The sequence below is a fragment of the Crocodylus porosus genome, unplaced genomic scaffold, assembly GCF_001723895.1.
Source record: "Crocodylus porosus isolate Cpor-Errol unplaced genomic scaffold, CroPor_comp1, whole genome shotgun sequence".
Lineage (NCBI taxonomy): Eukaryota > Metazoa > Chordata > Crocodylia > Crocodylidae > Crocodylus > Crocodylus porosus.
Window position 1 is genome coordinate 20908963 of NW_017728917.1, and position 9894 is coordinate 20918856.

Sequence of the window (9894 nt, forward strand, 5' to 3'; positions counted from 1 at the left end):
GTGTATCATTAAATGGTTATGTTGGTGAAGAAACTGCGTCTAGAAACTGCTAATTCAGTACTTGGCTTATAACCACTGATTGCCATCTTTCTGGATATTGCTCCTCAAGTAGCCTCTAAAGGACTAAGATTTAATTATTTGATTTTTTTTTTTAAATAAATGCAACTATCAGTTTTTAACTTTTACAATTCATGTTTGTAAAACCATCTCTCAAGTCAGTACTGAAATTCTGTTTTTATATGACATTTTAACTAAGTTTTTAATGCACATAGATCTTTAATTTCTCAGGATTTCCATGTTTCTAACTGCATCAGAGTAGTTGTTGCATGTTTTGTGCGTAGTGGGAATTTTATTTAAGCAGAATTAATCCAAAACTTCATATATCAAATTTTATAGTGGTAGAAGAAATCAGCAGAGCAGAGAAAAATACCAACAGGTGGGCCAGATTCTGCCCTTGAAAGCACACAGGTCTGTATAATGAGCTATCCATTCCATTGCAGCATACATCAGGACTTAATTTAAAAGTTGGCTTTACAATGAAAAGCGACTGGAAAAATATATTATGCATAAAGATAGTCTTGTACTAGAAGCTAGATCCAAACACTTCTGCATGCTGAGGGTGTTTGGAATATGAACATGAATCCAGATTTGAATTTTATACAAGACGCAATTCCTTATAATGGGCTGATTCACGAATCCAGCTTCAAACCCTTATGGACTATGAAACAGTGGCTTGAGCTTCTCTCTCTCTCTCTCTCTTTGGTTATTTAAAATACTAGCAGTGCTGATTGGAATAAGCTCCCTTTGGTTTAAAACAAACAAACAGGAGATTATGATGAACAGCTGGTAGCAAAATATGCTCTCACTTTTTTTAAGCTACAAATTAGGACACATTGACTCCATTAATTTAAAAAAGTTTTTACAAGTATTTAAAAAGCTGGTAAGAAGTTTTCATGTATACCATCTTGCAAGAAAGCAATATCAACATTATTTTAATACAAAAATGAAGCAAATGAATTTGTGAATTATTTATTTTAAATACTTTGTGCAACTGTTCCTGTTAACTAATCCAGGCACTTGGAAAGCAATTACACTGAGCTTTGACAACATTGCCAACCCACTGTAGTGTGCCTTATGCCAAACACTATTGTTATTTTATTGACCACGTTCACCATTACATATGCATATGAAAAAACAGAGGCATTTTCATCAGGATTACCCTAATAGCATTAAGAGATTATTTTTTAAATTTCCTTGGAAGAAAATTCACTTAAATGAGATTAGTTATTACTTGACTGGTTTCCTATCATACTGCTATGTTTAGGTAAGTGGAGTCCATTAGAGTATAAAGTTCAAGAAAAAAATGATTTTATACATTAATGATTTCAAATAAAAGGGAAGCAACTATATTTGTGCATAGCTTCTTTTGAGAAAGTTAAGTCGATGTTCTGGTTAGAAGAGATAACACTTTTTTGTCCCTCCTGGTGGCCCCCTAGTGTCGCCAGTAGTTGCTAATTACTTGCAAACAAATAAACAATTAACTCCTCCTGCCTCTTGGTGGGAGAGTTTTCATTGACATGCTAAAACTTTCTAATAAAAGATTTTAATTAATGACATAGCAAGTCCAACCCCCTTGTCAACACAGTTATAAGGAGAAAATGCAAGGAAATGCAAGTACAGTTTGTGCACCACATATACTGAAGGTGAAAGAATGGCAAGTACACCATTACTTTCTGCCAATACAGCAGCATCTCAGAATTGCCAGAAAGCATCTGGTTCCATGGAAAATAAAGCCACACATTCCTCATTTTCCATTGAAAGTATCTTGGGATTAGAGCAGAAAGATGAAGGCATTCTAGCTGCAAAATCTCAGAGACCATGGATAGATACGTGCAACAACTTAGGTAAGCCAGTAGCTTCAATTTCATATTTGCAACATGGTCAAATGTATGTATTATTGAACATGTATTTCCATAAGTATTTAAGTACATTTAGACATATCCATGAAACATTCAAGTACTGTTTATTTTGTTACAGGATTACATTTTAATACAAATATTTAATTGAAAACTATGTCAAATACAGAGCTGTTAATTTTAAATTCTATTTTTTTTCTAGTTTTAGGAGAAGATGGTAACCCACAACTGCAGCTCTCTGCCATTTCCTGTGAAAGGCCATTACTGCATGCTAACAATTACCTAATGCAGGAGGAAAGAGTTTTGAAATGTGAAAAATATTTCTCAATTACTGAAAAGGTGTCTTATAAAAGAGAACTGAGCTGGTACAGGGGCAGGAGACCAAGAACTGCTTTCACTAGAAGTCAGGTAGGGTTTCAATTACCTGTTTATAAATACAATACTATGTATTTTCCTATGTTCATAGTAAAACACAATAATTAGTAGGAAGCCTGTAATGACTGCTTAATAAAATATTGTATCCCACTGTATGAATAGTAGCAAGATGTGTGTGTAATTAAGGGCTGGTGTAAATCCAAAGTACCATCACTTATTTGAGCTGACTCTCACTGGTGTGTAATTTTAGAATTTGTACAAAAGTTTGTTTGGAAATTCTTTTACTGTAAAATTGTTGTTATATAGCATAAAGTTCAAAATTGCTTTTAATGCATTGTTTGTTTATTCTCCTCAGATTGAAGTGTTGGAAAGTGTTTTTAGAGTGAACTCCTATCCTGGCATTGATGTCAGAGAAGAACTAGCTCACAAACTAGATTTAGATGAAGACAGAATCCAGGTAACTTGGGGAAAAAAATCAGAATATTTCTGTTATCACATGGATACTATCTTCTAATTTATTAGGTAAATGATAGCAGCAAAAATCTGAGTTTCAGTGACTCTTATGTATCTTAACGAATTAGTACTTTTTAAATACTCATTATGCTTGCAGTGATTTGTAGCAGAAAAGTCAAGGAAATTCCCCCTCCCGCCTCTTAGTATTGATTTGACATTTAGTGATACATTTATTGTTACATTTTAGTGTCATTATCCTTCCATCTACCATAAAGCATTCCTTGTAGTGTTTCAAGTTTGAAACTCTTTTTAAGTTGTTATAAACCATGTCAGTAGTGGGTTTGGAACCAAATTTGAAAATTAAATTGCTTGCATTTATTTGAAGCTAATACAAATAAATCCAAGCAAGCATACTGATACTATTCAAGAGATTTTGCTCAATAAGGTAGGTTGAAAACAAATTTAAATCACATTTGAACTTATGTATTATTTGGTTGAGAGCCCAGTGTACATGGGTATTTTAAGAGCCCAAAGTCAATAGAATTCATCCTGTTGACTTCAGCATGCTGTGGATTGGTCTTTTGTACTTTCTCTGAAGTCAATGGAAGGTTTTTTATTTACTTGCACAGGAACTGGATCAGACTGTAACAGGTTAATACTGCAACTAAGTATTTTGAGGCATTGTGTACCCTAGACTCCCAGTGACAACTTAGTTCAGATTGCTCAGTATCTTCAGTTTTGCAATATGGAATAAAACGGTTTATTTATCTTTAATTTTGTTTGGCTAACATCATTAAAATGACTACAGATTACTACCAGTATATACCTGCATTTGCTGCTTTGAAATTTGTGTTTGTCTTCTAAGCTGTCAGAATTTTTAAATTATTTTTTAGATTTATTCCACATATTTCATTTAAAATATTAAAGGAAAATCTATCAATTTCAAATAAGTATTCCTTTTATTTAAATTTCAGATTTGGTTCCAGAATCGTCGTGCAAAGCTGAAAAGATCCCACAGAGAATCTCAGTTTCTAATGGTAAAAAACACTTTCACATCCAACCTACTAGAATAGGAAGAAGCCAGATGGTTCACCATTATGCTACTTTGGTAAAACATGAGTTGTTACTTGCTATTCATAATTTGTATTAAATACTGATGATGTAGTATTTTTACTTTGGAACTTTACATCTGGTTTTGAAAGGTCATCAGGATTTTCATTCAAATAAACTGTAAATACTTTACTATTAGATGATTCAAATTACAACTGCACTTTTTGTAAAAAATGCTTTATATTTTAATAAATATTTTCAGAAAAAAAGAGATATTTTTGCTTTACAAAGAAGGTTGCTGCAATACTTCTTCACATGATATAAATCAGTCTAGCTTGATTCAAGACAGTGGACTTGTATCACTTTAAACCAGCTGAGGATTTGGTCCTTTGAGGTTGCTGATTTAGGAAAAATCAGCAGGAATACAAGAAGAATGTAAGTGGCTTATTTTATTTAAAAAAACACTGCTTACTTTGAAAGGTAAAGGTTTGCTTTAAAAAATAATTATGCAAAACATTACTGCTGTTATAGCAAATTTTGATTATATATATTACTGAAATTTAATTACATTTCCCCCCCCCGCTGATTTTACAGGTACCTGTGGACTATTTATGAGTGACAAGCAAGACATTTAGCAGTAAGGATGTGATCATTTGTATTTTAGCTAAACAATTGACCAGTCTAAAAATAAGTTTAAAATATCATAATTTTTTGTAACGTTCATATTATTATTCTTGTACATATAGCTAATGTTTGCCTAGTTAATTCTTAATTAACTTTGATCCCAGTGCTTCCCCAATGTTTTTGTCCCTGTGAATTCTTCAGCCTGGGAGCTGCTGAGTGACCTCAGAACAGACCAATTTAGAATTATTATCTTGTATCATTTATTTATTTTTTATATAACTCATAACAGGGTGATACATTTTCTATAAGTGGTAAAGAATTATCAGATGATGCACGAAAAACAGGGATCTTGGTATTTGTCACTGAACAAATCTGAAAAAAGGCATGGAACCTACTAATGAAACTTAATTTATTTCCCATCACCCTCACCTAGGGAAGTAACTATGCACATGCTTAAATATATCCCTATCCAGCTAAGAAGTTGAGCACATTGATTTTTATACACAGAATACTTTTGCCTAATCCATAATCTATTAAAGCATAATTAGTCATTCCCAAATGTACACACATACTAAATCACAGTGGAATTTGGTCATGATTATAGGTCAACTGAAAACATAGTGAACTGTCAAGCCAGCTGATACTTACAAAGCATTGGATGCTCTTTAGTTTTTCTTGGTTCAACCAGACATAGATGATCAACAAATCTTTTTTGCAGAATTATCTTCCATTTTGGTGATGTGTACATGTAAGAATGCAAAACAAAAATCTTTTGACTATTTATTTTTTCCCACAATCACATAATTCTTTTGTACACGCACTCTGAATCTTGGTAGTAAGAAGTTGCCTGTTAGGTGTTAGTTTATGTAATGATACAGGTCTCATAGCAAGCCAGAGTTCATAAAATTTTTGTAGTTCATTGCTATTTTTGTATGGTTTACTTGTGTATTATAATATGTCAAAGTCATTCTTAACTTTGTATTAGTATGACTTGTAAAATACACCTCACACAAAGCTGAAAATGAATAGTCCTAAGAACTAGTCATTCATTGATAATTAGCCATCAAACCAAACCCTGTGGAATAATGAATTAACCAGATTTTACTGTAGACTATGCAAATACTTTTTTTTCCAGTTTGGTGGTAACTAAATAAAAAATGCTTTAATTTAACATTAAAGTGAGATTTTTTCAGAATATTTGCGAATAGAAACATTGTGTTTGACCCATAAAATTAATAGTCTTGTTTTACTTTTAGGGTTTGTTTTTTTTTTTTTAACAAAAGCAAAGGGCTATATTCAGTAAACCAGGAGTGCTAGTACACACTAGTAACTTAAACTTACACTAATCGCCCAGAAGTTTGAAGACTCAGATCAAATCTCCTCTTTGGCTGATTCAGAATGGAAGTTTGACCCAAATCCTTCTACCTCAGGAGAATGGCTAACCACTGAGCTATATAGTTTGTGGTGGATCTCTTTCACTGAAGCTTTACACTTTGTAAAATAAATATGTATATTAAATAGAGCAGGGATTTGAAATCAGGTCTGCTAGTTATATGTCCTAACCACCAAGAAAAATAAATATAATTGGAGCAGGGATTTAAATCCGGAACTGCCAGGTGTGTACCTTAACCACCAAGTTAGAGAGCAATTTTATTTCCTTCTAGCATTAATTGCTATCTCAAATATTTAATTGCTATGGAGTCAGATATTTTAATAATCCCCTAGGAATTTAGCCCATCAATAATATAGCTTAGTTGTAAATAAGAGAGGTAGGAGAGAGAGAGAGAAAATGAGAACAAGAACAACCTGGAGTTTCCTAAATCTTCCAGTAGTGGAAAAACAGTTAAATGTACTATTTTTTCACTTCCCTTGCCTAATAAGTAAATAATATAAAGAGGACTAAGCAGACATATAACTTTCCAAGGAATATTGTTTTCAATGAGATTATATTCTTGAAAGAGATAGGCGTTATATATTAAAGCCCTGGCTTTTTCTTCTGAAGAAAGCAGATTTAAAGTCCCACTGAAATGAACTTTCAAATAGAGTTAGTTGGAAATCCTGCTAGTTTCAAATTTTACTAAACCCAGTTGACTAGTAGATTTATGGATAAAGTGAAAATGGGGATTGTTCAAACTTCCTTATTGCTTCTACTCCAGTTGTTTGCTAGTCTGCAGAATGGAAAGAAAATTCTATTTGAATGCTTCTTTTGGCTGATGAAAAAATGTTCTTATATTGCCTAGCATTTACAAAGTCTGTAGAGGTTATGGGAGGAATTAATTATATTCCCAAATATCAAATGTAAGACATCTGCTGCTATATTGTAGAGGTTTAAGAGAGAAAACTTTTCCGAAAATAATTGTTGTAAAGTAATATTAAATAAGCCTTCCAAGCTACATTGTAGCTTATTGCAACTTCTTTGGTGCTTTATTTATGTGAATATAGAGCTTAATTAATTAATAACATATAGTTCTTATGGATTTAACAAAAAAATAGACCTTAACTTTAGTAAGTACTGCTTTTATTCTGGAAATATTGTGTAACTTAAGTATAAAATTAAGGTTAGCAAAGTTAACAATTCATACTTTACATTGAATGTAAGTAGTATTATATTAAATATCTCTGAGTCAACTTTTAGCCTAATCTTCCAAATGTTCAGAATTCAATTAGGGAAATATAATATAGAATACTCTACTGATGTAATTAAACTGTTAACATCAAAATATTTGTCTGAAATGTATAATGCTCAAATTCAAAAAGGTATAAAACAATTATATTTATTAATACAGCAATCCAAAGGTATAATGTAAGCAGTGTAAACTGTAAAAAAAAAAATGGCTGAACTCAAACTCCATGTATATTCATAAACTAGCAGAAAAATATCAACATTTGTATTAGACAGAGAGAATGAGAAACCTGAATACCTGATCTGGCCTGTACTGAAGGTGAGGATGGTATTGGGAATGTTGGGAACGTTTTCTCTCCCTCAAAACATGATCTGTACCATAGGTGCTCAGTACAGGTAATTTGAAGCTACTGTCTAACTTAATGCTGGAAACAAGGTTTCCAGCAGCAACAGATTAGTCTGGTCAGGTTAATGCCTAAGAAACTCTATTATCTGACCCAGTCAGGTTAATGCCTAAGAATTATCTAATTTATCTACAGTATTATCTAACCCAGTCACGTTAATGCCTAAGAAACTCTATTATCTGACAAACATTTCAATAAGGTTAATGTCTTTCATGATGGAATTTGTCTCTAGTAATGGTAAACTGATAAAGCAATTTACAAAGGAGGACTAGAATATAATAGGAGAATAATAATAGCTCCAACTCTGGTGGCCCTCGCAATTAGTGAACATTAACAGCAGGATGTCTTAATTAGTATTTATGTCAGTATTATTAGTAGTAGTATTTATGTCAGTGACACATAAAGAATGTTTCTTTAGTGTAACAGTATTATCAGATTTTTGCCCATTGCAACATTCTTGGCTTCCTCTTGGCATGTTATCTGGACTGCTCATTGTTCACAGAGTATTAGAAGATGGAGCACAGTAAGACGTTAAGAGTACAGAAGGACTACCAACTTCACATTTGTCTCCACATTTAACAAGGCATGGAACATTTCTTTATATTAGGACCAGCATATTATCAAGTATTCTAAGACAAAAACTCCATTCTTATCCTAAAGTGTTGGATTGTTCTTCATAAGACAGATACAGAGGTAACTGACAATAAATGCTTACCTATGAAAGCAGTGAATAAAACAATTCAATGTGCCATACTCAAATCTGGGCTCAGGCAACCCAAGTATTTTAAATGGACAGGGTAGACACAACTTATTTCAGGTGTATTACTCCATTTGCAACTTTTAGAAAGGTGATTCCATCTACCGCAGAATGCACAATTTGATTCCCTTTCAGTTTTACATCCTTTCATTCTTATATACCAAAGGCTTTAATTTATATATCACCCATTCAGGATATTGTTAGGAAAGCAAAGTATTTCATCTGCATATTCTTCCAGCAAACTAAGATCTTCTTAAATCTAATGGCGCTGTCCTAGGCTTGCTGTGTGGCCTTGTGAAGTCACAACATCTGCATTGGTTTACCACATATAAAATGCAAATGAGGCTATGATAATTACTGATGTTGATGAACAGTTTCCTGAGTGTTAGCAAAGCTGGATTTCAGGATAGGTGACAGGGGTGGCCACCACACACACACAATCTGGAGCTGCTTGGCTGCAATCTCTGGCGACACGTGTAACTGCACAGGGAGCGTGGACTGTGAGCCCTCTGTTGAGTTGCTTTTGACCTGGAGGTGGGTGAGGGAGTGGTCTGCCACTGCAGTGCCCCACCCCCCACTCCCATCCATATGCTGCCAGCCCCTTTATTCCTGCCCTACCCTGCCCAGTGGTGGCATTAGGCTGACTTCTATACAGAGCTGGGGCCAGGGGGTGGGAGCCAGGAGCTCACCCAGCACCACTCATTCTGTGATCCTCTTCCTCCCTGGTGCTGCTCTCCTAGGCAGATCCCCCTGATCTGTCTTCCTCCTCCCACCAACCCCTGCGGGGATGGGAGGGGAAAGGGATTGTGATTTCCCACAATGCCACTGTGTCTGTGCCACACACATGGTACTGGCTCTTTTCTGCTGCCCACAGAATTGTGCAGCCACAGGATAACCACTGGTTTGTTGGGGAGCCTGGTGCTGAAGGCAGCATCTGGCCAGGTAGGGCTGGGGAACTTGGCTGGTGGAGCAGTGTGTTGCAAGACTTAGCCTGTGCTGGGCACTGCCCACTTGTCCCTCTGAGTGCAGCCTAGCTGCAGAGGCAGGGCTGGGCCTGCGCAGATGTAGAACCAGAATCAGACCACCCAGGAGTCTTTGCAGTGTTGGGGCACAGGCCAGTGCTCTGGAGGTGCCGGTCCCATGAACACTACTGAGCTACTTGGGTGGTTCCAGGAAGTCCCCTCTGTTGGGGAGTAGGTATGGCTTCTGGGGAAATGCACCTCACCATCATCTGCAACTCCGGGGCAAGGGGGAAAATCCTCACATGAGTCCAGGGGCAGGGGCAGGAATCCTGCAGAGGGATGCAGAGACCACCATGCTGTGGGGGGATGTCACCAAAGATATGCTTGCTCAGGGCAGCATTTTCCTTAAGGCCAGCTCTGTGTGTTAGCATTTCAGTCCATTCCATTGAACTTCGTTTGCAGGGAGTGATGGCTCCAATGAGACATAACTCTAAACATGTCCTAAAGCCCAGACCTAACTAGGAGTGGATTCCTGAATTAGACTTTAGATGTTATAACAGAGAATTAAAAATACTGGCCCATGTCTTCTGTTGACTTCATTGACTCATCCCTCAATATGTTAAGAATCCTATCCCAAAAACCATGCCCAGATCACCCACCAACAATATATATATCCTTAGTATCATGGCCCAATGATAATCAGATTCATGCTAGGTCCAACCAAGATCAG

General features: G+C 35.5%; 1 protein-coding gene across 1 annotated transcript; it reads left to right on the forward strand.

The window, feature by feature from the left end:
* Positions 1–1370: 1370 nt before the first annotated feature.
* HESX1 (HESX homeobox 1) lies at positions 1371–3992 on the forward strand. The gene is made up of 4 exons (XM_019537105.1): positions 1371–1904; positions 2119–2324; positions 2647–2748; positions 3719–3992. The coding sequence occupies exons 1-4, from the start codon at positions 1712–1714 to the stop codon at positions 3815–3817; spliced, it is 600 nt and encodes a 199-aa protein (XP_019392650.1). The 5' UTR covers positions 1371–1711; the 3' UTR covers positions 3818–3992.
* Positions 3993–9894: the final 5902 nt, after the last annotated feature.

Coding starts and splice junctions, on each gene's coding strand:
- HESX1 (XM_019537105.1), top strand. CDS start 1,712: ATGGCAAGTACACCATTACTTTCTGCCAATACAGCAGCATCTCAGAAT. Junction 1,905..2,118: donor AGATACGTGCAACAACTTAG/GTAAGCCAGTAG, acceptor TTTTTTTTCTAG/TTTTAGGAGAAGATGGTAAC. Junction 2,749..3,718: donor TAGATGAAGACAGAATCCAG/GTAACTTGGGGA, acceptor TTTAAATTTCAG/ATTTGGTTCCAGAATCGTCG.